General features: G+C 41.1%; 2 protein-coding genes across 3 annotated transcripts in view; both read right to left on the minus strand.

Moving 5' to 3' along the window:
- pex7 (peroxisomal biogenesis factor 7) overlaps positions 1 to 20,901 on the minus strand; it is a 37,050-nt gene extending 16,149 nt beyond the window's left edge. For both annotated transcript variants that reach the window (XM_048250473.1, XM_048250472.1), the window contains exons 1-7: positions 20,454 to 20,901; positions 20,088 to 20,238; positions 19,166 to 19,243; positions 17,144 to 17,252; positions 4,202 to 4,308; positions 3,358 to 3,471; positions 1,388 to 1,443 (exon numbers count right to left, since the gene is read on the minus strand). In XM_048250473.1, the coding sequence (XP_048106430.1) occupies positions 1,388 to 1,443; positions 3,358 to 3,471; positions 4,202 to 4,308; positions 17,144 to 17,252; positions 19,166 to 19,243; positions 20,088 to 20,238; positions 20,454 to 20,623 (785 nt within the window). In that variant the 5' untranslated portion in view covers positions 20,624 to 20,901. The remainder of the gene's footprint in view (positions 1 to 1,387; positions 1,444 to 3,357; positions 3,472 to 4,201; positions 4,309 to 17,143; positions 17,253 to 19,165; positions 19,244 to 20,087; positions 20,239 to 20,453) is intronic.
- Positions 20,902 to 24,229: 3,328 nt separating this feature from the next.
- hey2 (hes-related family bHLH transcription factor with YRPW motif 2) overlaps positions 24,230 to 27,500 on the minus strand; it is a 4,010-nt gene continuing 739 nt past the window's right edge. The window contains 5 exon segments of the mRNA XM_048250474.1: positions 24,230 to 25,591; positions 25,594 to 26,099; positions 26,981 to 27,062; positions 27,290 to 27,373; positions 27,467 to 27,500. The exon segment at positions 27,467 to 27,500 is cut by the window's right edge and continues 45 nt beyond it. Coding sequence (XP_048106431.1) covers positions 25,310 to 25,591; positions 25,594 to 26,099; positions 26,981 to 27,062; positions 27,290 to 27,373; positions 27,467 to 27,500 — 988 coding nt within the window. The 3' untranslated portion in view covers positions 24,230 to 25,309.

Consider the following 27,500-nt stretch of genomic DNA (forward strand, 5'->3'; position numbering starts at 1 on the left):
TGCTGCACCAGGGTGTTCCCCCTCGCTCTCCAACACCTCCCTCCCAGCGAATGAATTCCCTCGATATAAAAAAAAATATGATAAACCAGTCTAGCTTGAAATTAGATCAATGTGGTTTACAACGTCCCAACCCGGATGGGCAAGACCCACACCGGTAAAGGGGTGGGGTGGGGTGGGGGGTTGAGGAAGGGTGTTGAAAACCCTTTTTCTTGACAACAGAACCATAGAACATGTTCAGTGAGAGATGATCATTTTGGAAAAGCACTCCCAGGGACCTGACCTTTCAGGAATGTGGTGGCAAAGCAAACAGTAGTCCATAAAAGGCATGACTGAGTAACTCTGGCTTGTTGAGGCCATTTCCATCAATAAGAAAAAGGGCTTTGGGAAAATTAATTTCCTCTATGCTTCTGTTTGATGAATGGAATCTCATTTCTGCAATAAAATTCAATTACGACAGAGCGTGGGTTATTTGATTTTTCCTTGACAGCCTCTTGAGGATCTTCCATAGTCAAGTGCTTTTCCTGTTTTTAATATGAAACTCAACTGAAATCAGTCAAGGAATAGGACACATCCATACTAGTGTCGGGTGCATCCACAGATGTAGTTGTGTAAATGATTAGGTCAGATGTAATCAGTTACTGCTCTGATTACTCTCAGCAGAGAAATGTGAATGTATGAAGAAGCAGAATTGTTCAGCTTCATGTACTGTAGATTATCACTCTGTAAGAACGACCTAAAATACAAGATCCGTAGAACATCAGAATTTAATAAAAAAAATCTGAACAAAAAAGAAAGGATTGGCAAAAAAAGTCCATTACCCTTAGTTGTGTTGTTGTTAAATTTGTCACAGATGCAGATTTTTGTACAACAAAATCAGCCTAAGAAAAAGGGACCAGATGGAGAAGAGCTTTCATCATAACGATATTAAAGTAACATCCCACAGTCCTTTGCAAACTTCTTGGGTTGATTTAAAACATCATTTTGTGAAGTTGAACAAAGCTGCAGCTTTAGTATGCTTACTAATGGGAAGCCAGCTCTTGTAGTGGCTGTATAGACCAGGCAGATACACTGCTGTGTGGAGGTTTGGAATAGTGGTGGAGGAAACACGTTCACTGTTACTGACTGATACTGTAATTTCCCACCTATTAACCAAGGTTTACACATTGATTTTGCAACATTTCCTCATCTATGAGGTTAATACACAATCTGATTCTGATTTATTAGGCTATTGGGCACTGTGATTAATACACAGGTGCCGTTAATACACAGTTTTGTTTATTTTTTTTAATTTGCCTACCACACTGTTGTGGTACGGTACACACCACAGTGCAGCTAATACAATGGAAATCACTGTAATTTTGTTTAATTTCATTTTGTATCATCTTACCTGACTGTGAAATCGTAGGAGCAGGATGCCAAGACGGTTTGATGAAATGGAGAGAACTTGGGGAGACAAAGTGAGAAAAAAGAAAAGTGAGGCAGAGGAAGAATTGTCGTTATTTTATTTTCTGTTTTATACTTTTACTATTACATATTGCGCACTTGAGATAAAGCAATCGATTTTTACAGTACAGTAATTTAAGCCCACACACCGTCATCATCTAAAAGTTTAACACACCCCTCCGGTAATAGCCCTACACATTCCATGAATACTTATCTGGCTATGACTGAATCTCTACAGTCATATATTTCTGTAAATCAATCTTATAAGAAAATCAATGCCCTTGCCAGGTCATTTTTTCATTTAATTGGCACTTCATCTTTACTCATTCCCTCACAGAAGTGCTGACGCTAGGCCTTTCACACCCAAGCTATTTCTGAGCTGATGCCTCCCCAAATCTATATCTGAACAACAGTTGAAACAACAGGCCAACAACTTTAAAACAGGAAGTCAGGAGAGTCAAAAGGTCTATTGATCGATCCGCAAAGCACTTCATAGACAGTGATTGGATGCGCACATGGGGCAGCAGAGACAACTGTGTGTGGGAAAGTGTGACTTTGTGTGTGTGTGAGTGCATGTGCATGAATAAGTGCATCAATGTGAGTGAATGTGTTCTTGAATGCCTATGTGTGTGTGTGTGTGTGAGTGAGTGAGTGAGTGAGTGAGTGAGTGAGTGAGTGTGTGTGTGTGTGAGTGAGTGAGTGAGTGAGTGAGTGAGTGAGTGAGTGAGTGAGTGAGAGAGAGAGTGTGGTCTGTGGAATTTCCCGTTTTTCACATGACTTACAGGTGGTCTACCTCCTGTGTTTTGACTTAAAGTCTTGAAGTGTAATTGTGTAAGTGTAATCTGAGTAATTGTTGGTTGCTTGACCACAAACAGTCTCCATTCTCTATCCCTCTCTCCTTTCTTTATCCCTCTTCTTTTCTCTATCCCTCTCTCATTTCTTTATCCCTCTCTCATTTCTTTATCATCTCTCCTTTCTTCATCCCTCTTCTTTTCTCCATCCCTCTCTCTTTTTCTCTACCCCTCTCTTACTCTCCTATACCACGTAAACAACCTCACCATTTTCTCAAACTCAATTAAAGTGATCCTTAAAGAAAATCTATATCTGTCACTACACACACACAGGCGTAAGCATGCTGACAATTTTAAAAAAGGCGCTTGACACAGTCCGCCTTCCTGGGCGTTTCTTTTTTTTGGCTGCACTTGTTAACTCGACTTAGCTCAATGCTTTGATCAAACTAATAGAGATGTGTGTGTCAGGAGGATAATAATGGGCCTGCAGGCTACACTGCTTCCTATGTGCAACACGTGCCAATCTCAACATGTTAATTCACTTGACACAATCATGCATGCTGGCAAGAGCACTTGCATGATAATTAGTGGCATTAAATGTCTGAAAACAGTCCATGCCTTCACACTTAAATGTAAACAGTATTTGAGTTTGTCATGTGACGTGAGTAAAGAGACCTTCATTGGCAGTCTTTCTGTTGTGAACATCTACGTGATGTGAAACCAAATTCTGATGGGGGTTTTTAAGCAAGTAAATACAATTTACGATAGTTACCTTAACAAATCATGAGTGACAGCAAAACCTATGCTTCCGCCATCTGCCAGTGGATTTCGTTGCATTCTTAGGGATCAAAATGTCTAGTGAGGCAGAGGCCTGTCTAGTGAGGCAGAGGCCTGCAGAGGCCGAAGAGCATCTAGGCCCCATTTATGTGCTTTATCAGCACAGTGTAATTATTTATTGACACGGATGTGTAGAGATGGTCAGCTCAGGCAATCTAAATCTGCTCAGGCATTTTAGCATTAAAAAGTAGCGTAGTGCGGGTAACACTAGGGAATTTATAGAATCAATTCCGAGAAAACAATAGAACAGTCAACAAACTGCTCTATAGAGGGTTATTCAAGGTACCTTGACTCTTCGGATAGCATAGGTGTGTCCCAGCAGTTGGGATACTGGCTGCCTCACGTTCCTTAGATCCCACACACACAGACTGCAGTCCACGGATCCAGTCACCAACACATTCTGATAGCAGCATGCACAACACAAACACGCACAGGCAGAACAGAAAAAAGGAGCAGATTATTCAAAGCCAAATTTGTTTCTTGTAAGCCAGCTTATTTCAAAGATGCTGAGCTCACGGTATCTTAAGAGTTGTTTGGGAGATTTGTCATAGCTTCATTTTTTTTCTCTTGGAAAAACTTCCTCTGTAGTTGAAAATGGAGTTTGCAGTTTATATTGTCAAGGTAAAATGGCAAAGAAAAATGCCTCTCATTTTAACTATCCTCAATTATACAATTACAAGGGAACAGTACAACCATTATGTTCCTCTTCCTCTCATCTTCAGGGAATTTCATTTTAGGGTCACAAAAATGAGCCACAAATAAAAACATAAAATGCCTGATATTTGGGGAAAAATATGGAACTGTATCTGTAACTGCATTTTTTTTTATTGACAAATGTAAAATCATGTTTTTCCATATTTGACTTCATATATTAGATAAATAAAGCACTTTCAATTTCCCCAGTGTAAACAATAAAAATGCAAACCATTTGGGATTGAAGAAACAAAAAAACAATGTAAAAACTGTCAAGTGCATTTTCTTCATTGCATCACATTAATGGAGTCCAAATGTCTGTGAGGCTGACAGATTAATATGAGTCACTCTCGTCGTAAACTCTCTGTGTTTGCTCAGCTGATTAAATGAGACCCCATTCTCAGCTCGCCACACAGAGAGATGCTGTTTGGCCATACCTGGTCATATTTGCACCAGTCACAGGTTAAGATTTCTCCCTTGTGGCCTGGAATGGCCAACCGGCAGGCAGCTGATTTTGTGTCCCACACCCGCAGAGTTCCGTCCCCTGGTGGCACAGATGAAGACAAGATGTTAGACATGAATGTGTGTGGGATGTTCAGTCTCTCCCTATCTTGGGTCTCTCTCTCACTCTGTCTCTCTCTCTAGATAAAGACAAGAGGTTAGACATGAATGTGTGTGGGATGTTCAGTCTCTCCCTATCTTGGGTCTCTCTCTCACTCTGTCTCTCTCTCTAGATAAAGACAAGAGGTTAGACATGAATGTGTGTGGGATGTTCAGTCTCTCCCTATCTTGGGTCTCTCTCTCACTCTGTCTCTCTCTCTAGATAAAGACAAGAGGTTAGACATGAATGTGTGTGGGATGTTCAGTCTCTCCCTATCTTGGGTCTCTCTCTCTCACTCTGTCTCTCTCTCTAGATAAAGACAAGAGGTTAGACATGAATGTGTGTGGGATGTTCAGTCTCTCCCTATCTTGGGTCTCTCTCTCACTCTGTCTCTCTCTAGATAAAGACAAGAGGTTAGACATGAATGTGTGTGGGATGTTCAGTCTCTCCCTATCTTGGGTCTCTCTCTCACTCTGTCTCTCTCTCTAGATAAAGACAAGATGTTAGACATGAATGTGTGTGGGATGTTTCTCTCTCCCTATCTTGGGTCTCTCTCTCACTCTCTCTCTCTCTAGATAAAGACAAGATGTTAGGCATGAATGTGTGTGGGATGTTCAGTCTCTCCCTATCTTGGGTCTCTCTCTCACTCTGTCTCTCTCTCTAGATAAAGACAAGAGGTTAGACATGAATGTGTGTGGGATGTTCAGTCTCTCCCTATCTTGGGTCTCTCTCTCACTCTGTCTCTCTCTCTCTAGATAAAGACAAGATGTTAGACATGAATGTGTGTGGGATGTTCAGTCTCTCCCTATCTTGGGTCTCTCTCTCACTCTGTCTCTCTCTCTAGATAAAGACAAGATGTTAGACATGAATGTGTGTGGGATGTTCAGTCTCTCCCTATCTTGGGTCTCTCTCTCACTCTGTCTCTCTCTCTAGATAAAGACAAGAGGTTAGACATGAATGTGTGTGAGATGTTGGGTCTCTCTCTCTCTCTCTCTCTCTCTCTCTCTCTCACACTCACTCACTCACTCATTCACCTTCGTTTTTTTGCCATCACATACACAAAATACACACACACTGAAATTAAATAAAGAAAGTAAGGAATTGAAAACAGAAAACAGAGGAACAAAACAAAGAAAGGAAGAAAATAAGGAGGGGAGAGAAACTAACGTTCTCTCCAAGCACACCCAGTGCCATTTAAGTCCATTTCCAGAGCGCTCTGTGTGGGGGCTCTGCTAGGGCCTGCCTGGCATGTGGCAGTGGAGCTTGAGAGACACCCTGCCAGCAGACTGCACCACTCATCAGCACAACGCCAGTCAAGGGCTTTTTTTTTTACTTAACAGAGGATTTTAAAGTGCCTTGGCTTTATCTTTCTTTCTTTCTTTCTCTCCCTCACTCTCTCTCTCTCTCTCTCTCCACACACATACAGACACAGATGCACACACACTCTCTCTCTTGTTCCAGCAGTCCTACACACGCACACGTACACACACACACTGTTCTCCCTCAGTCCCTCTGCAGTCAGCAATGACCTTACAGAGAGAGAGAGAGAGAATGAGAGAGAAAACAGAGAGAGAGAGAGAGAGAGAAGAGAGAGAGAGAGAGAGAGAGAGAGAGAAAGAGAGAGCAGCCCATCAGTGTATGTAAACTGCGCCAGAATGGAGCGCTCCTGCTACCTCAGCAGAGCTGTCAAACAGCCTAACAGCCCAACAGCCCCTAGACAGGGGGCAAAATGGCTCCAAATTAACAGTCTTGGAACAACTGCAGAGAACCCTGCAGCTACTGGAGCCCTCCACCTGCACTGGAGCTCTGGCCAGGCCAGCAGAAAGCTTTGTCCGTCACCACGGCCAACGGCCAAAGACCAGTGACCAAAAGATTTAAGGTTTTGGGTGGCACTTTGATGGTTAATAAGTTTAACGATACATTCTTGATACATTCCGATCTTGTATAAGGTTAGTAAGTTAGAAAGCTAGCAGCTAGCATACTTGCTTGGGAAACGCCCCAAAATATTGTTGGCACTGACAAAAGCCTGCTAGCTCAGTAACTGTGTGTCCTTTGCTGATATATTTTTTGGCAGGGTTGTGCTGTAAAAGCTGTTCTTACATTTTCTTGAGCTTTCCAACCCCGAACACAAATCGATATAGTAAATGCCCTGAGTGGCGAGTTGGGGGGACAGGTTATCTCGGGAAGTCCATATGCCTTCAAAATTACTTTGAGGATATTCTAAAAACAAAAACATACCTTCGAAAAACAGCAACACATTACAAATGATTGTCATAAACATGAGTAGAACATAATATCCTATGCAATAGCTTTGCCTTTCTTGGCACATGTTCAAAAACTGAGTGAATCAGCATTATTATGGCACATTCCATCATCAATCAGTTTGAAAAATGCTGCTGCGCTTTAATTAGCACATATTTAATGCGCTGTGAAGCCTCAGCATTTGCCTAATGGCTCAGAGGTGAACTCTGCACCTTAATGAAATGTGTGACCATGAACTCGCTCGGACGATGCTGCTAAGCTTGTTGTATGAGGAGGCTCAGGAAACATCTTTGTAACATCTTTGTATTGAATGCTCAAGAACAGCCGTTCATATGTATGAGCATCCCACAACACTCTCTGTCTATCTCATGCACACACACACACACACACACACACACGCTCACCTCCCTGGCGCAAGCCAATGCTGATTACACCCCACAAAACGAACAATAACCACCCATTGAGTTTGGATGCAGAACTGCACAGTAGACTACAACCGAATTTGGGGCGATCACACTAAGCATGCTAGTATTCCACACTAAGCATCCTATCACACAAAACAGGCTTTGCAGGCTAGTTTTGTTGTGACATTTCAGATTCGGTAATCATATGCACTGCCCTTCCTTCTCACAAGCACGAGCAATGGCAACAATGGAGGCGCCATAACACAACAGTGTTCTTTATATTGAGCAGCAGGCACAGTGTCTTACGAAAAAAGCATTGCAGGGTAGTTGGGCTGCAATGCTTAAAAAATGTTGTCACTGTGTGCATTGGCCTCCCTCCCAAAGACATCAGCAATAATGAGAGTCAGTCAAATGTGCCTGAAGGCACCCATGCATGTGATGTGACAGTACCTGAAGGCCTGGCACAGTTAAGCTCAACAACTGTTGTCCCTGAAAGGATACTACCATGGTTTGGATTATGTCATTGTCTAAAAGAAGTTGTTCCTTTTCACACATTTCATTGCAACAGGCGCATTGTCCACATACTGAATTATTGGGTGTAATAGTGATTGTTATTCAAAGATAGAGTGCAATTGTTAATTGACAGGTGTTTTGTCCCTGGTCCCTGCTGCTTGAAACTGAGAGGTTAATGTGAAGTACTCATCACAAGCACCACCAGCCTTAAGTCTTAATAGAGCTGTCTAACAAGTCCTACCTTTTACAGTATAATGCTATTACTTCTGGGTACAAAGAAGTCATCAGTGATGTTATTTAACACACATCTGCGGGGTGTGGGACTGACTGCATTCACAATGCGGCAGCGTGCTCCTGCAGTTCCCCTGACAGGCTGCCGACAGGCCGCCCAGCCATAGTGCACCGAGCAAGCAGGACTCTGCAGGACTTTAATAGCCTCTCTGCAGCTGAGACCAGAGCCGTGAGCAGGCAGAGGGAAATCCTCCAGAATTAGGAAAGGAAGGCTGATTGTTAGGGGAGGGGCGGGGGGGGCAGGGAAGAGCAAGGACAGCAGCAGGACATATGACGAGGAGCGAGCGAGAATCGCTCAGAAGTTTTTTTTGGGGGGAGGATTAGTTACGTCAATATGCTCAGGCAGGAGATGACCTAGTTTAATGAAATCTCCTCTTTTTTCCCCCAACCCCTTATTCCCTGCCTCCTTTTTATTCAAAACTTTGATGGGTGGGTTCGCTCAGGGCGCCAACGACGTGTTTAATTACACTGAAATGGATCTCGCAGCGAGATTGTCGGTTGACAAAAAAGGAGAAGTACCACTCTCCTCTCTTGCAGCAGTAAAGCAGGGGCTCGCCGTCAGGCCTCCATTGCAGCTGCAAGCTGAGGGAGGGGGGGGGGGGTGGTGGAGAAGGAAAGGGATGGTTGAGAGAAATTCCTGATAAGCGTTAATCGGAATTGCTCGTATTGTTTCCCCAGCCTCCCTTCAAAGCGGAGCTCTGTCGTGAATGGCATTATCTATCAAGCAGCTGTCAAACGAGAGGAGAGATGAGGAGGGAGGGGGGGAAAAACTTATGCTGTAAGAGATGGATTTCTGTAAAGGGCTCTGGAACTACCATTTCCCAACCTAAATGACTAAATCGAGCAGCTGTCTAAGAACATTTCCTGTCCATGTGAAGCTAATTCCTGCGCAATGCCCGGTGTGTGATGCCTGCCTAAGTCAAATGTTCTGCTGATCCTCAAATACAGGAGATTATCACTGACTCTCAAAGGATCAAAGCACAATAGTTTGACAAGACAAATCAGAGCAACTCTATCAGGATTAAAATGCCCCTCTGACATCTTAAAACATTAAACGCAACTGCACGCTTTTAAGTGACAGCTCATCCAGTTACTGTCATCAAACTACAGATGCTTCTTTTTATGAACACAGTTCTCAACCAGACTTTCAAAGATCTTCCGATCCAGGGTCAAGTCGCCTTCCTAGTGGTGCAAAAGATGGCGGTCTGTGGCGGTTTATCAGTGTGAGTTGCTGTCCCTGAGGCAACCTCATCCATAAAACCAGATCTTTGGTCTGAAGCATGCATTGGCTTTTGCTAGTGCTAGTGGTGGTGCATGGAGGCTCCCGGCCTCCGGACCAAAGACAGTTGCACACTGCATTTATGCTCTAAGGGACCACGTATCGATCTGTTAGCATTTTCTAATGATGTGCCCGCTAGTGCATGCTGGTGTTTGAGGGAATGAGAGCGGTCAGGGAGACCCTCTGTCAGCACATCATTGTGCTCTTGTAAAGAATGCCCATGAGAGAGAGAGAGAGAGAGAGAGAGAGAGAGAGAGAGAGAGAGAGAGAGAGAGAGAGAGTGAGTGTGTATATAATGGAGATTTCAAAAGCTAACAGCTATAAAAAATTATGTAGGTTTGTGTGTGTCTGTGCCTATATATGTCTACACACAGATATGGGTCAGGGTCAATGACGTGACGCTCATTTTTTTGTGTACATATAGGTTACATACATTTAAAATAGTTAAAATTTGAAAATAATTTGACAAATTATTTTCAAATATCATTTTCATCAAACCCTAATCTTAAAGTTTTGGATTTATTTAATTTTGAAAGAGTATTAACTGAATTTGGGTAAAATTGTCAACACGATGTAACCACAAAAACATGAACCAAATAATTACACTTGCTGAAAAAAATGTGAAATTCTCTCCAAAATCCCTTCTAAAATAATCTGGCATGATCTTGCACAAGAACTTTTCTAAATGTAATGCAAGTAATGAAACCCCATTGTTCTGAATGTTTTAATTAATATGGGGAATCGTGTCTGTCACATCAACCACTTGAAATGTTAAGTGGTGTAACCACCATTTAAGGAGCAATTTTGTATGTATTATGTCAGAGGATCATGTGACAGGAAATTATGTCATAGAGAAGGACCCTTCAAGACCCCAACTGCTATGAGTCAAGGTTAGCAACTCTCTTAAAGTTACATAATAGTGTTTTTAGGCCATGGCCAGGCAAGCTTAGGTTACATGTCAAATGGTATGACCTTTTGAAAATGTTGATAAATCATAATAATCATAAAATATTCAATTTAATGTAAAAACTGTGTTTGAATATTCACATAAAGGAGAAGTATGTACATAGTTGTCCATAATAATGCCTGCAAATTTTGCTTTTAAATAGAAATGTCAAATGGTGTAACCGGTATTTTGATAGTCAGCAGTGTATTTGAAGGAATCTGCTTGTACGCAAGACCGTATGGAACAGGTATTCCACTAAGCCATTCTTTACTAAAACCTAGCAGAGTATAGGCTACACACATCTGCACTAGTCTATTAATTGAACTCATAGGCAAGGTGAAACTAACTTCACCGTGGTGTCATAGTCAACGACAAAACAGTTATACACAGTTAATTACTTTCACTATTGACTGACAATGGATTACCAGCAAAAACATAGCCTGAAAAAAGCAAAACTTCCCCCTATAATGTTCGAATGACTGAATAAACAGGACATTTATTCTGCAGAGGAATTGCTGCTTACATCTCGTGACAGTGCGTCTTCAGCTGTGTTTCATATGCGCCTTTCGCTATAGACCAGGCTTTTCTTGGTCAGTGGCGTAATGCTTTTTGGATGGTGTAAGATAGCGGTTTCTAGATCATGTGCCAGACCACACCTTATGTCGGTAATTGCCACACCCCTGGGCGCATTATTTAAGAAAAGTGAAGTGTAAGATAGGAAAAAACGTTGCGTCAGAATAACACTTTGCGCCGGGTTTTGCACTCGAAAATAGGGCCCTTTATCTCACTCTCTTTGAAAATAATGGGTAGCCTGTAGACTGAAAGCAGTAAGCAGTACTGTAAGCAGTATTTTGTCTTAAAGACTAATAATATACAAAAAAGTTAATATGGATAATGATTTAATACTCTACTTCACTGTAATAATGGTTGTTTAAACCATTTTTACTCAAATGGTCAAAGAATAGACATAAAACAAGATGTTTACAGCATATGGTCTTGCTCAGTACAATAAAAAACCCATATAATTTAAATTCAGAAATAAATATAATAACTATTCTCATAGGATATTACAAAATAAACTAATAATTTCATGAGAACTCTAGGAGGTGTGCAATATTAGATATTTGTCATTTTTGTGGTTACACCATTTGACAATTTAACAGGCTGTTATCTTTTGTTAAAAAATAGTATACACGATTACATGTCATATTAAATAATATGAATGCAACAGAAATACAAAGTATACACTTTAGCAAACCTCAGGCATGTTTTGTTTTAAAGGTTTAAACATATTTTTAATTTTCTCATCTTACCAACCTTATCTGTCACTGACCCGTCAATGACGTGACATTGTGCACCGTCAGGTGGTGCAACCAAGTAAAATACTAATTTAAACCAAGACATAGTAGATTAAAGTTAGCAAATGGTTGAAAATGTGATGTACCTAATTATTCTATTAATTCACATTTTAAATGTAAAGTTGAATGTTGGAAAACCAAAATACCCGCCCCCTACAATACAGTATTCATACGTTACTTTTAATACCAAGGTCAACTACAAAATAATAATGTGATAAGCACTGTAGACAATCTCAGCTATACTTAGAAAAAAAGAGAAAGAAGTGTGTTTTGTTTGGTTGTGCCACCAGCCATTAAGACTTGTTTAAACACAGTCTTAAAACTAAAATTATTTGTTATTTGTCACTATCTTCTGAGTTACCAGACTGTGCACTAAATATGTTGATAAATATAGATGATAAACTGCTGCAGGCCAAACTGAGCCATTCACAACTTTCTTGGAAATGTGCAGCGAAGGCCTCTTCAGCTGATCAATTCCCCTTTCACACTTAGTGATGTGCTAAACAAAACCCATTTTGTAGCATGATCCCCTAGGGGTTTTGTACGTGAACAACCGAAAGTGATTCACTTACTGTAAGCAATAAATTAATACCTTAGATAAAAGATATCGAAAGAGATATTAAAGAACACGCCAACATTTTGGGAAATCAGCTCATTCACTGTCTCCCCTAGCCTGGATATTCCAGACCCTGGTAATCTAGAAAGAAGGGTCTGGCCACGAATAATGTAATGGTCCAACTCGAGGGGCGGCACCAAGCGTGCATTTGAAAATCTCAATGCACGCAATTGGATAACACAATACGACCAACGTTTACTGACTGATTCCGGACTTCGACGCAATTGCATAACACTGCGACTGTCATCCGTTTAGCTCGCCTCTGGCCCGCCTATATCAGATACACCGATGTGATTGGCTCCCCGCGATACAAGTGGCAAAAGTAACGTGCATCATTACTCATTGCCAGATTGTCTCGCAGAGACAATTCAAATTGTGCTCTTGTGAGAACTCTGGAGTATCCAGGGTATGTCTCCCCCAGAGTTAGATAAGATGATACATACCCTTCTCATTCTGTGCATGCAGTAACTCAGTTTGAAGCACCCACTGTTTGCATAGCTTAGCATAGCTCATTGAAGTGGGCAGCAAGGTTTTTGGGTGCTGGGAGAAAAAGCTAACCTATGTATCCTTGATACAAAATCCTACTGAACACAACTATCCTGACTAGTTGAGAACAAGGTGAGCCACATGCAGATTTCGTTAACTGTCATCTGTGCAGGAACAGCTTGGATTGGTGTAGGTTAGCAGCTTGGGGTGACTGCAAGCTTTCTTAAGTGTGTGGGCATGGTGAAGAGATGTTATATTAGTAAGCTTCTTTCTGGTAGCTATAAATCTGTACCATATTGTACATGTGTGAGCTCTACTCAAGATGACAGAATATCAGCCATGGTCCACAGTGTTCTGATGAAAAAGCTCTGACGGAATTAGGGAAAAAACCTAGCGGAATCTGTATTTTTTTTCTGGGACTATACTGCAGAGGTGGGGCGAAGGCACTGTTTGACAAAGAACAAGTAAGTCTTAAGTCTTACCGCTGAAGCCCGAGTCAAGCCAAGGCAGAGAGGTCCCAAGTAAGTCCAAGTCAAGTTTTACCAAGGCCAAATCGAGTCCAATTCCAAGACCTACAACATTATTCATACCCCTGGCAAATATTAAGTTACTGTTGATTTTCTCTTTATCAATACATTTGTTCTGACTGAAAATGACACTCCCACATGGCAAAAGGTTGTAAGACAATGTGGTAGAAACAGAATCGTTTTCATCTTTTTTTTTTAATTTTTATGAAAAATGGTGTGTCCAAAATTATTCATACCCTTTTTAATTAATCAATCTTTATTTGCCATCACAGCTCTTAAAATGGTTCTTGTAATATCTACTAAGCCTCTCCATGTCTCCACAATTATTCTAGACCGCATCTTTTTAACAGCAATCCAGGTTTTTGGGCAGGAACGAGTCTTTGTCATCACTCTGGCATGGCCTGTGGTCACTTTTTTGACGGATTGAGGTCTGAACTCTGGCTGGGACACTCTAAAATGTTGATATTGTCCTCTATTAACCCTTAGAACCCTAAGCTGTTTTTAGGGCATTTTCACTACCTTTATTCATAAGGATTTATTCTGGTCATTGTAAGTGCCACACACACATAATTATATATTGTTTTTTTTAGGAGAGTCTAGGCTATCCAGATCTGCCATCATTTCATGTATTAATACTAGCATTGATTTTATTTTGATTTTTAAAGAATTAAAATCTTAAAAAGTGTATTATAAAAATTCTTATATTTCGACATGTATCTCACCACAGCAAGCTCACAGCTCTACATACATTTCATGTGTGTGTAGGGCAGACTGTCCTGAATCGGGCAATATAATTGCCATGTTGGAGAGGATACTCTGGGGCTGAGCAATTTACAGAAAATGTGTGCTGTGTGATTTACGGAAATAAATGCCATTTTTTATTTAGTGATGAAAAATGACCTTTCTGCGCTCCATATCTGTGACACGAACTGATCTGACCTGACTTGACCCGAGGTTGCGTGTTAGCCTGCGTGCCTATGTGTATGCAGTCATAATAATTCACAACTTTTTACTGCATTGCCATGAACAAAGTAAAGGCAAAAAAGGTGTTTATTTGTTGAACAAATTGGGATGCAATGTGAGCCTTGAATTGGATGCCATGCAGGAATTTGCTGGGATCTCAAAACCGGAATATGAACATGCTTTGCCATAGAGAAACACATGATAGCGTTGGATTATAAACATGTTTTGCCACAAGAACAGACAAAAACGTGGGGTAAGTCCAGCTATATGAAGTTATTATTTTGCTGTCACTTCGTCTGTTTAATAACCCAGAAGGATGTACTTGGTATCAAATGATAGCTCTGATATGATGATGATGATAGTCTCCTCTTTCATCTGACATGCGTGGCATATCTATGCGATCACGGGTCCGTGAGTAATTCAAACGAGAGTAATGGGTGTGCAGCGTTGGTTTGTACATGACGTTATTATTTTGCGGTCATTTCGTCTGTTTTTATAAGCCAGAAGGATCGATGAACATGGTATCAATGGATAGCCCTGTGCCCCCTCTTTCATCTGATATGCTTGCCATATCGATGCGATCACGGGTTCGCGATTCAAATGAGAGCAATGGGTGCGCAGGTGAACGCAGAGAAGTATAGACTGTAAATATGATGCAATTTGATTTAATTTTATGATTTTTTTAAATTTTCATACTTGATCGTACAGACAAGTGTGTAGTCTCTTTGGAAAGCCCCACTTCTGTTCTGTCATACAATACAGGTTTCATCTCGCTGCGATGAACAGTTCCGGAGCAATGTAACAGAGAAGAAAGGGTGTGTTTTATGACGCACTTTGCGTCAATCGGGTTCTAAGGGTTAACCATTTCTTGCCTTGTTTTGTTGTATGTTTTGGATCATTCTGTGGTTTATTAGTCCAATGCCGCCTAGTGGGGAAGGTCTCTCGGCATCTCTATCTACTCGCCAGATATAAAAAAAACAACAACACTGGATTCTGACATCAACATTTCAAAAGGTCATGGCTTGAAAGTGGTCAGAGATAAAGTCCTACTGTAAATGTGAACATCATTGCATATGATCAAAAGTTAATGAAGGGAGCAAATTTACTCATCTAATTTGCATATTATGGCATCACTGGGTGGCAACCACCTCAAATTATGCAGTACCTTTCCGGAAATGTTGCTGCTGCAGCTAGCATCTTTAGGGGAAAGTCTGTAGGAGTCGATTGCATCACGTCGTTGCATGACATCCGTCACGTGACATTTCAAAATTCCAACCTGTTAGTAAGCTAGGGAAAGAAATACTGGACTATGTTTAAAAAAAAAAAAAAAAAAAAAAAACGGCGAAATTGTGAATTTCCAGAGCGTGTTACTCCACACCTACGGACTTTCCCCTAAAGATGCCAGCTGCAGCAGCAACATTTCCGGAAAGGTACGGGCTTGATGAAATTCATTCTGGACTCTCTATACGACCACATAAAGACCTCGGGATACTTCGGTTTGGCTTTAGAGACCCTCTACTCACTACCACGTAAGTGTAATGTTGTTTGGAACTCTAGAAGAGGTATAAAAATAGCGTTTTGTAGCGGCGAAATGACATGCCCTGGTCACTAACAGGCTAACGAGTTTTGACTTAAAACGGTAAAATCGAACTTTCTCAAAACACATCTGAATGACATGATTTTGATGTCAACTCAACGTATGTATTCCCAATCATCCGTAAATTGATCTAAAGTGCATTTTACTCCAGATAATTCCTTTGAACTATCTGCATATCAACATGCATTAGACTGTCTGTCTATCAACAACTTTTAAACTATCTGTCTATCAACATTCATTAAACTATGTCCATCAACATCCATTAAACTATCTGCCTATCAAGATCCATTAAAAAATATCAACCTGTCAATATCCATTATACATTCTGTCTATCATCATTCATTAAACTATATATCTATCAATATTCATTAAACTACCGGTACTACTTTCTACTTTTACGCTATCAGCTTTCATTAAACTATGCAACCACCATGTCTATCCCAGCAACACCTTAGTAACCATCTCTGCATTATCTGTTTTAACTGTACATGATATTCTACATAATATTTTTTGCACGTTCATGCACTGGTAATTCCTTGAAATTGCATTTCTAGTTAGTTGTTTGACGTCTGGTCTGAAGCATCCATTGTCTTATGTGTATGTGCGTGGTTTTGTATCTGTACTGGATCAGTCATTGGGTTGCATGTGGGTCCACAGGCTATTTTCGTCTATTTCACAGTGCTGTGATCGCGAAGGATTTGTGGACAGAGAGAGGGAGACTGCGGGGCTGTGTATGTGTGAGAGAGGCTGTGTGTGTGTGTGTGTGACTTGTGAGAGGCACAGTACAGACACACACGGCAACAGCCCAGTGCCGCGTGGAACTGCTGCAGGCTCTGTCACAGCCAGATAAGATCAGCACACAGCAGCTGGCTTCAGTGGAACACAGCACCCTGGTCCGCTAATATAAAAAAGCCCCATGTATGTATGTACACTCAAAAGGGAACAAAAAGATCAAATAAAGGCAGAGCCTTCAGCATTTACAGTAATGCTGGAGTGGTTTCATGTGTGGAGTGTGGAGTCGGTCGTTAAAGCTAAATTGTATATCACATCACACAAGCTGTTAGTGGTAAGTGCTACATAGACCGATATGGGGGCTAATTAAAAACTTGCACTTTTGAGAAATACTGATAGGAGGAAATTTTCTGCAGGAGTGGCAAACTATGCTGATGAATAAGATTCATTGCTGCTAGGAAATACTTGAATGAACAACAATCAATAAATGACTCCAACTGGCACACATTGCTTTTGTGACACCATGTGGTAAACTTAAGCACTACAACAACATTTTACCCACCCAGTGTGAATGTACTGTATAGTTAAATAACAGGTCTGTTTTGTCATGGATAAAATATATTACCTAACAAACTAATAGTTTGGCAAATGATGGCAAATGCCTTGTTTTAAACAATATCAATCCTTTTTAACATTTTAATTTGCACACAAGGATTTCATCCTACCATGAGGACAAACACTATCACAACTGACTTGTTCACTGATAATGTTTATAATTGGTTTGTTTTTATCAGTCTTGCCTACCTGATGCTGACGCAATGCACCCTGGGATGTGAGGGGACCAGATGGTGCTGTAGATGACCCCTTCATGACCCCGCAGGGTGCAGAGACACTGCAGACGCTCAGGATCCCACTGCAGAAACACAGACGACGTTTTAGGAGGATGAGTTGGTGAAAGAATCTTATTTATCAGCCTACACATTCTCCACTCCCCACAAATTGATTTAATAAAGAAGCATCCGTTTGGTGTTTGGCTTAAATATACCCTGGCTAAAACTCATTAGGGTTGAAATAAGGTTGCTTTGCTTGCCAGATGAGGTAGACGTGTATGATGCATATCCAGTCCTTATCTTAAGGAACAACATGACAACAGATATTTCTTGTCTCATAATCCAAAATAACGGTGAGAGATACATACAGCTACAGGTGGGTCTCAAAAAAGAAAAGCATTTTTTTATAATTTGTTTCAAAAAAGTTTCTTTCATATATTCTACATTTTGTTTCTTTCATATATTTTAGATTCATTACATATAGAGTGAAATATTTCCAGCCATTTTTTGTTTTAGTGTCAATTATTGTGGCTTACATCAAGTCAAAAATCAGTTTCTGAAAATATCAGGATAAAGATGTTATAATGCAGAAATGTATCCTGATGTTTCCTGAGCCTTTAATCTCTTTAGTAAACACAGCCACAATCACGGAAAAGACTGCTGACTTCATGGTTGTCCAGAAGACACTCATTGACACAACCACAGAAGGTCATTGCTGAAAGGGCAGGGTGTTCACATGTGTGCTTTATCAAAGCATATTCCTGGAAAGTTGACTGGAAGGGAAAAGTGTGGTAGGAACAGTGTTGAGAAGGTTACTTTAACGTATTCCGTATTTTTACGTACCTTTACGTATTAACGTATTCCGATAGATTACTCAAAGTGAGTAACATATTTTGAATACTTTGGATTGTATCAGCATTATATTACATTTTGTTAGCAGTGGATGAAACAGTTATGTGAGCTTATGTGAGGCCTTCTACCAGGAGATTTTAGAGCACTTCATGCTTCCATCTGCTGACAAGCTTTATGGAGATGCTGACTTCCTTTTCTAGCAGGACTTTGGCCCCTGCCCACAGTACCAAAACTGATAGCAACTGGTTTGCTTACCATGGTATTACTGTGCTTTATTGGCCAGACAACTCATCTGACCTGAACCCCATTGAGAATCTATGGTTTGTCTTTTCAAGAGGAAAATGAGAGACAACAGACCCAACAATACAAATGACCTTAAGGTCGCTAACAAAGCAACCTGGACTTCCATAACACCTCAGCAGTGCCACAGGCTGATTGGCTCCATACCACGCCACACTGTTGCAGTAATTTGTGCAAAATCAGCCCGACCAAGTATTGAATGCATAAATGAACTACTTTAGATTAGTCAGATTAGTTAATTTCTTTTCAAAAGGGTGACATTTATGCATTATAACATCTTTAATTTAATGTTTTGAGATACTGATTTTTGGTTTTCATGAGCTGTAAGCCGTAATCAATAAGATTAAAATAAAAATCACTTTATATCTAATGAATCTAGAATATATGAAAGATTCACTTTTGAAATAAATTAGGGGGAAAATACTTTTCCATGATATTCATTTTTTAGACCCAACTGTATATTCAGATTAAATGTAATGCGTTTTGGATTAAAAAAAAAAATACAAACAAATAAATAAAAAATATTTTAATGCATATGTACTAAAGGATGGATCTGGTCAAATTATTTAAGGTGAGACACAATGCAGTTTTCAGAGTATGCTATGCTGTTTATTATCTTACTACTCAAATAATCTTCAGATCTTGTCAATGATTAAAAGCTAAGGCTTGTCCAGAAACTTCAGAGGGAAACATCTCTGTTTTGCAATACAGGTCGCTCAATGTGCCTGGCTTATTAAAGTTATTAATTAAGTTTTAAGGATACCTGTATGTTGCAAATAAGTGCTTAAAATACTTTTGATAATTACAGACATGATTAATGCTGAACACATCTGCAAACACTCACCACTTTAGCTGTGTGATCCCATGAGCCCGACACCAGCAGTGTCTCAGCACGGGTCTGACTCCAATCGACAGAATAAACCTGAACATGGAAAACAAATCACAGCAGTACATTTCACTGCATCCTATATAAACAGTATAGATCCAAAATACATATTAATATGAGTTAACAAAACAAAAAGCCATACGGATCATCCTGTGACAGTGGGACATTGGAGTATATGGTTAAATGGCCAGGCTATGGTGAAATCATTTTCTTTGTATTAAGGCCTGATTAAGGAAGTGACATCATTTCACCGTTTTCAGGCACTTTTCAGGCTGCAACATTTAAAAACTCTGTAGGCCTACACCAAAATCAGAAAATTGTTTGGAAACACCTTGTATATTTAATGTAATACCATTACTGAAAGGATGTGAACTGTGCAGTACTGAGTTATGGAGTTAAACCATTTTAAAGCACATATTTGTCTTCCCATCCTTTGTTGGGTTCCTCAATCCCCATAACCCTACCCCTTAACAGCCAGACTACACAATGCAAAATTGAAGCTTAAAAGTAATTAAATATTTGGTCAATTTTTTTTTTATGTATATGCACCTCTGGTGTAGCCAATTCCACTCATTATAGTGGAACTATAATTATTGCAGCATATGCCTACAATATGGAACAGAATGGAAAGCCTCAGTTGCCTGGTGTAGCCTCCTGCCTGTAACACCATGTCCAGTGCAACAACAAATGTAAATAGGCCCTTTTTTGGGGTGATTTTGACATTTAAATACAATTGGCAATGTTTTTTTAGGCTACACACGTTTGCAGTACAAAAGTCCAGCACTTTCAGCCAAATCTGCGCAGTGCTGCATGAACCCAGGCTGACCCCAAATGCAAATATTTAGCTATGTTAACCTGATGATAAAAGTCTCCTCCTCACCTCTCGTGTATGCTCCTTCTTCACTTGTAGAGGTCCTTGAGGGTTTGCCGTGTCCCACAGCTGCAAGGACCCGTCTCCCGCGCCTGTCACTAGCACGTGCTCATTATTTTCACTCCAGGTGACGTCGAACAGCCCATCGTTCCAATCGAAACTTCAGAGAAATGTGGGTGATGTAGAAAAAGGTAAGTGGTCTTGTACGACAGTATTTCTTAAAAAGTATGAAAACAATTCATATTTATCGCTTTGTTATAACCAAGGCAAAATACAAGGGCATGGACAATGGACATTCTTTAGACTATTGTAGTTTCCTATTGTCAGGGTGGATGGGACACATTATTTGACAGCTGTATCCAACATAATGCCTACCTTTTTATGAGACCAACATCAGATTCCCTTTGCTCCAGCACAAGCAGGGTTCCACATCCAGCTATTCCATAATACTGGGATGTCGCGCATGCAAATCTGTTTGGTAGAAAGGGAGACACTTCCACTGCATAGCCATGGCGTGCAGAGCACCTAAAAGTCTTCATAGCCATCTCAGTTCGTACTCTCTTATTGTGCAGCCAGCTAGTTAACAACAGAGCTTGAAAGCAAGCTACATTAGGAGTAACGTTAGTTTTCACCTAGCTGAAATGCATGCACTTCAGACGTCCGTGTGCTTCAGCAAGTCAGCATGCAAATTAGCAAACCTGCTAACGTTAGCATAATATCGGAATAATAACCTAACATATTTTCATTCGTTCAGACAATAAACACCTGTTTAATTATTGTTAGCCTCACAGATGTCTTCTTTAACATGACTCTACTTCCTTGTTGTGACTGGAAGCAGAAGTCAACACGGAAGAACAAAAAGTTGGCCATTTTCATTGGTTAATGGAATGGCGACTTTTCATTGGTTAACGCCCTATATCGTTCACATTGCATTAAAGGTGCCATGTGTAATGTCCGCCAAAAAATCAATTCATACTCCACATCAATTCATACTCCACATTAAAGATGGGGGCAGTACCTCCAGAGAGGGAGTTGTTGTACCCTAGATTAACAACCAAGAAATGTGTATTGCAGTTTGGCTGGCGGTTATGTTGCCCGCATACCGCCTCCCATGGCCGAAACTGGTATTATGACACCTGTCAGGCTGTGGCTAGTAATTTAGCATGCTAATTCAGGTTGATAGGCCTATCTCTGCAGCACTATACCTTGTCATTTTTTAAAGACATCATCGCCTTTATTTCTTCTCATTCTTTTGATGCGTGTAGCTCATTTTTTGAATATTTTTACCTCAATTCTTACACATGGCACCTTTAAACGCCTATGATTAATATTAATTTACATCCAGGCCTAGATAATTTTCTGTGGCTGTAAAAGTGTGATGGCATAAGGCTATCGACATGATCATTTCAGGAATATTGTATGGGATTCTGAAGTCTAATATGACAGTAAATTAAGCAAAATATAACTCAAATTAACCAATTCCAAGAGGTTCTAAAAATCCACAAGCACAATAAAAGCCAAATAACATCTTGTTAATTGGTGATAATAAACGAAACCCCTGCACTTCAGAAGTTTGTTTTAAATATTTTATACTGTACTCTACACTGATAATAATATATATATATATATATATATATTTATTTTAGAAATAGCATGTGAACTGTTAAGTTCACATGCTATTTCTAAAAAAAATATATATATATATATATATATATATATTATTATCAGTGTAGAGTACAGTATAAAATATGGCACTATCAATGCATGGCATGCAATTTCGCTTAGAGCTGCAGGACAAATAGGTATCGTTTTTTAGGGTTGAAAAGGTGTTGCTGCGGTCAGCATGTGTTACACGATTGTCACCACAAGGGGGATGTCTTACTTTTCCTTGCACCTGATTGACACTGGTGAGAACCTTAGTAAAAATGTTTAATAACTTCAATGCCAATGACCCTGTTAGACTGTCAACAATAACTCTAGTAAGGATTTAATTAAATGTCCAATTTAATTTTATTTGGTTATTTATATTTGTGATGTCAAAAGGTTAGTGATTTCTAATAGCTACACCTGCCCAAAAACATAATTATGTGCTCTAGACTTAGGTAGGCTAAATTTAATTTGTCAGTGGTTAAAAAGCCTTAAAGTTAAAGTTAAAAAGTCACTACACAAAGAGTATGTTGTATTTCCTCATAATTATATTGAACTACATTACTTTTGATTTAAATTAACTGACTGCCATTCCTACTGGGATGTAGTTCCTTATGTCTTATTAACAAATTGGCTATTGTTAATAAATAATGATTTAGTGCATAAAACCCATATCAGCTATTACTCACTTTCTAAAATAATTGCTCTGCATAATAGTCCTGATAATGTGTTGCACAAACTGCGCCACTGCAAGTGTAACTTTGAGCAACACAATGCAGAAGTGGATGCAGCAGCTCAAGCACTTCAGAAGCCCAGTGAATGACAGTCCTGCTTGCAGTTTGGAGCTTTTCCAAACAACTTCGCGTGGATATACAACGAAAACAAACACAGAAGACATGGTCTGGTGCCAGAGCGTGCGTCTTCATCATGAGTGCAGCAGAGGTCCTCTTGTTTTGATAGACACTTAGATAGTAGCTTGGTGAATACATTATTTGCAGAGTGATATCAATGCTTTAAAAAGCCTTAAAGCCTCTGACAGTAAGCCCCAAATATTCCTTATAACATTGTCCAATATGTACATAGTCCAAAAATATTTTTTTATTCTGAGGGACGATACATCAGATATGATCTCTTTTTTGAGAGGGTACATTAAAAAAGTTTTGTCTTTTATCTGATCCTCTCAAAACACTAGTGTTTTACTAAACTCATTTTTGGACAGTATCTCACCAATACCCTCATTCCATTTTGCAAGTTGAAATACAACAGTCTCACATTTCTTAGCACTAATAATGATTTTGTTGTTAGGTATTGTGATGGTAGCACCGACATTAGTACATTTCCTGTTCAAAGACAAATAATAAAGGATGATTTTTCAAGGGGCATTAACTGTTTTCATGTCATTGACTATCTGATGCTTCAGGGTCACGGTTGGGGTGGGTTTTGTGGGGTAGTGGGGTGGGGTGGGGGATCATGTGTGCTCCTGATTTATGACGGCCACTTCAAAGCCGGGACTCCGGCGTGAGAACCAGGCGGACTAAAGCAGATAACCGCCGGATTTACGGGCGAGCACTGTTCCCATGATTGTCGATAGGCCAGCGGCCGCCGTTTGGAGTAATCCCCATTCACTTGGAAATGCTGATACTTTTTTACTCTTAAGGAATTTAATGGTGTGACAGTGATTTACTAATGTAAATCTTTCTAACAGACCCCCGGGGATAAAGAAAGTGGATTATCTTTGTGGGGGTGGCAGAGAGGCTGGCCCGTCCGGGGTGTGTGATGTGTGACCAGTGTTGTTTTGGCTTTCAAGTCCAACGCCTACCTTGCCGAGCTCGGGGTGAGCTTGAGACAAAAAAAGGGAAAGAATGAAAAAAAAGAGAAATGCCTGCACACGTCTTCACTCTACCCCTGCCCACTAGGGGCTACTGTTATTTAAAGGATGGTAGCGTTGGATCAGATCTGAACTGAAAGATCTGACCTGATTTTTGTTTTGCACTTTTCACATAAATACTGTGGTCTAAAGTCTAAAACGACATCAACAACAATGCCATCAGCGACAAGTAACACTGCCAAAGCACAACTAGACACACTATAAATTTGGAAACCCAGAAAGAGAAAGAGAAGTTGTTCTTTTCTATACTGTTGTGACAACACAACCAAACTTCACTGAGAAGTTACTGAGTTTAGCTTCACTTTCCAAGACAAGCTGAGTGTTTGGGAGCAGACGTGTTTTTTTTTTCTTTGGTCTTTGCTTGAACATTCCAGAATGACAGACACAATTGCATTTGTTTGTGTGGCCCACTGGCAGTTCTCTCTTTCTTTGCATAATTTAAACAACACACAGGAACCAGCAAATGATTTCCTTCAGCAGACAATATGTCGGTTTCTGGGCCCACCATCCCCTCGCCCTCTTGGCATTCCAGGACCAGCTTAATTGCTCAGATGTGGTAGAGGGAAAGCAGAAGAATGATGCGCTCCAAACTGCCCAGAGTTTCAAAAAACATCATATTTAATCAGTGACATCTGGAGTGGTTTTGTTTGCATAGAAAACTGTTACATTTAACAGAAACAGGGTACTATATATTTTTCCAAAAAATGAAAAAAAAAAGTACAGTAGTATCGTTGAACAGGAAAAAATGTTGGAGGAAAAAAAACATAACAAAAGAGTGCTTACTTTTCTTTGTGGGTCTGTCAGTTTTGTTATAACTTTAGTGTTTTGTTGGAAAAGCTCCTGTCCCTTCCGAAACAGCAGTGATTGAAGTGCATCATACCGATATAAATGTTCTCTAATTTCAATATAAATTCTACTTTATCTTTCCCAAACATATACATATTTACAGACTTTTTCGTTTTTGTTAGTTAAATGATTTAGTTTACAAAAACACACTGCATTGATTCATACTTTAGCCAGCTGATTATCATAAAAATACTTTGGTTTGCCGGTAAGATATTTGTTGTCTTCCCTTCAAACACCACACAGATTGTGCAACATGTGTGTGTGTTCAATAGAAGACAACAGAGTGCTATGTATTAATACAACTTAATGCCCACTAAGTCTATCTGGCCAAGCTTTTTTTTTAAAAAACATACATTAGGGTTTTTTCGATGATATGAAAACTGTGACATGCTGTCTCCTAACTCACAAGAACATGGGTATGACCTGGGGAAAATCGATTTAGCTGGGAAGAAATGTCCACCAAACACTGGAACAAATGGTGAGCGACCGATTCTTTCAAAAAATCTCAGGAACAGAGATTTATTCTGGAGTAATATAACCATTTTGCTATGGTTTGTCCTCTGTAGTGTAAAACATTTGAAGGAAAAAAAACAAACATCTGGGGATTTTCTCACTCCTCAGGGGTCAAATTGCTCATGTTTTTGATGTCGCAGTCACAAGATTAAAAAAAAAAACTTGTAGACCAGAACAAAAACACACAAACAAACAAGTTCATAGGCATTTGATTAAAAAAAAAAAAAACTCAGACCAACGAGTAAGTTTTTCCCCCCATCCTTTATCTACAAAGTGTGGAGGACTTTCAACCACACCAAGAATTCGTGGGAGAACACTTTCTTTTTCCTCGACAAGCTTAAAAGGCCCCCACTTCAGTCCCCCAGGGCCGATACGGTTTACTACTGCCACTGCCGCCGCCACTGCTGCTGCTGCTGCTCTGCTGGGAGGCGGATGTGCTGGTGGATATGGAGGGGCTGTGGGCCTGCGCTGCGTGGCCGCTGGACGTGCCGGCCGTCATGCTGGGCGTGAAGATGGGGAACCCCCCTGGGAAGGAGAGGGGGAAGGTCTGGGCGGCAGCAGCCGCGGCAGCGGCGTGCACGGTGGCCGAGAGAGACAGCAGGGAGGTGGAGATCTGCGGGGGCGCATGCACGGCGCCACGCTGCCCGTAGAGGGCGCCCTGAGCGTGGCGTCGGAGTGTGATGCGGAGGCGTTGGAGGTGGAGGTGGTGGTGGAGGAGGAGGAAGACGAGGACGAGGAGAAGGCGGCGGTGAGCAGCGCCGAGCCCCGCTGGGGGACGTCCGAGAGCCTGCCGGAGGCCGCCTCGGACGGGGACGGGGGGAGTCCGTTGGGGAGGAAGGCAGCGGCGGGGATGGGGTGGAGGGCAGCCGCGGCGGCCGCAGCGGCCCAGTGGTGCGGGTGCAGGGCCTGGGGGTGGTGGTGGTGGTGGTGGGCCATGGAGCTGGTCATGGCGGCCGCCTCGCGCTGGGACGCACAGCTGCTCAGGTGGGACACCAAGCGCACGCGCAGGGGGTCCCCCGACTCCAGGCCCTCCACGGAGCTCAGGTAGCGGGCCACCTCCGTCAGACACTCCCTGAAACCGATGCTCATGAAGTCCATGGCCAGAGCGTGAGCGTCGAAATACCCTGCTGAGAGAGGAGAACAAGGAAACTCAGTTTCCCCAATTTCCACATTTCACAAAGAAGAGACAGAGAGACCGGCAGATAGACATATGGACATTACATTACATTACATTACAGAAGACATTACATTACATTACATTTGGCTGACACATTTTTAACCAAAGCGACTAACAACATGTTAAACAGTTTAAGTTTTAAAGCAATTCTCAACATGACATGACAACAGGTAGTAAGGCAAGGGAGGGTTTATGAGAACGCCAAAAGGGGGTATGGTAAGGGCAAAGGAGGAAGAGAAAAGTACAGGGAGGGAGAATCAGAGAAAGGCAGGAGCTGGAGGAAAGAGAGCAGGAGAGAAGTTATGAATGCCATGTACCTATAAATACAGCTTGTCTCTAACCAGCTTTAATGAGGCCAACAGCTGTTTGTGATAGTGCAGTGATTAAACGCTCGGACACGCGGGCCTCTGGCTGTTAGGAGCACACTGAGACCCCGGGGGGCAGAAGCAAGCGTAACAGCCTGTTTTTTGTGGCCGAGGATGTTTGCATGTTTGTTTTGTCTCCCCAGTGCACCGGTTTTACACTCTCTGGAAACCCTAAACAAGCACCCCCCCCCCCCACACACACACACACACACCGCCACCCACCCTCTCCCTCTCCCCCATCAGGGCGACCAGTGAATGCGGCCCGCTCCCCTCCCACGGGTTTATGAAAGCAAACACAATCCCAGGGTCAAGTGCTTCTTTTGTCCCGACAGCGCTTTCCCACGAGTTCAATCCTGCCATTAGCATTGATTTCCACTGCTTTAATCTTGTCAAAGGGAGGGGGCTGTTCGCTCGGGTTTCGCCGCCGAGCAGCTACAGCCGAGTTAGAAACCAATTAACTCCTTACCTTTGCCGCCGGTAGCTTGGAGCATCTTCAGGTGATCCACTGTCATCTGCAATATTTCCGCTTTTTCCAATTTGGCAGAGCCCTTAGGGTACAGACAGCAGGAAGAACAAGGGTGCACTAAAGTTTAGCTTTTCATTTAATTTCACTGTTAATAATGAAGGGCTCAACTCGTGCAGGTGATATGGATGAGTCTGAGTATTGTAACTTAAAAGCGCGTTTTCGTCTCATGTTTTAGAAATAACAAATACAAATGTTACACAAAAGTCACACAAACAAGGTAACAAGTAACCATAGCTCTGCAAAACTCACCTGTTTTTCAAATGCTGTTGGGACCAGTCGACGCAATTCAGATAAACTGTTATTTATCCGGTCCCTACGTCTCTTTTCGATTATCTAAAATAAAAACACAATAAACAAACAACATTAACGAACTACCCCCAAAAAAACAAACAAGTGTGATGAGAATTGTGCAACGCAAATATTTACCCCTCTTCTTTTCTTCCGGGCCATTACTTGTGAA

Source organism: Alosa alosa, chromosome 8, assembly GCF_017589495.1.
Source record: "Alosa alosa isolate M-15738 ecotype Scorff River chromosome 8, AALO_Geno_1.1, whole genome shotgun sequence".
In the NCBI taxonomy this organism is placed as follows: domain Eukaryota; kingdom Metazoa; phylum Chordata; class Actinopteri; order Clupeiformes; family Clupeidae; genus Alosa; species Alosa alosa.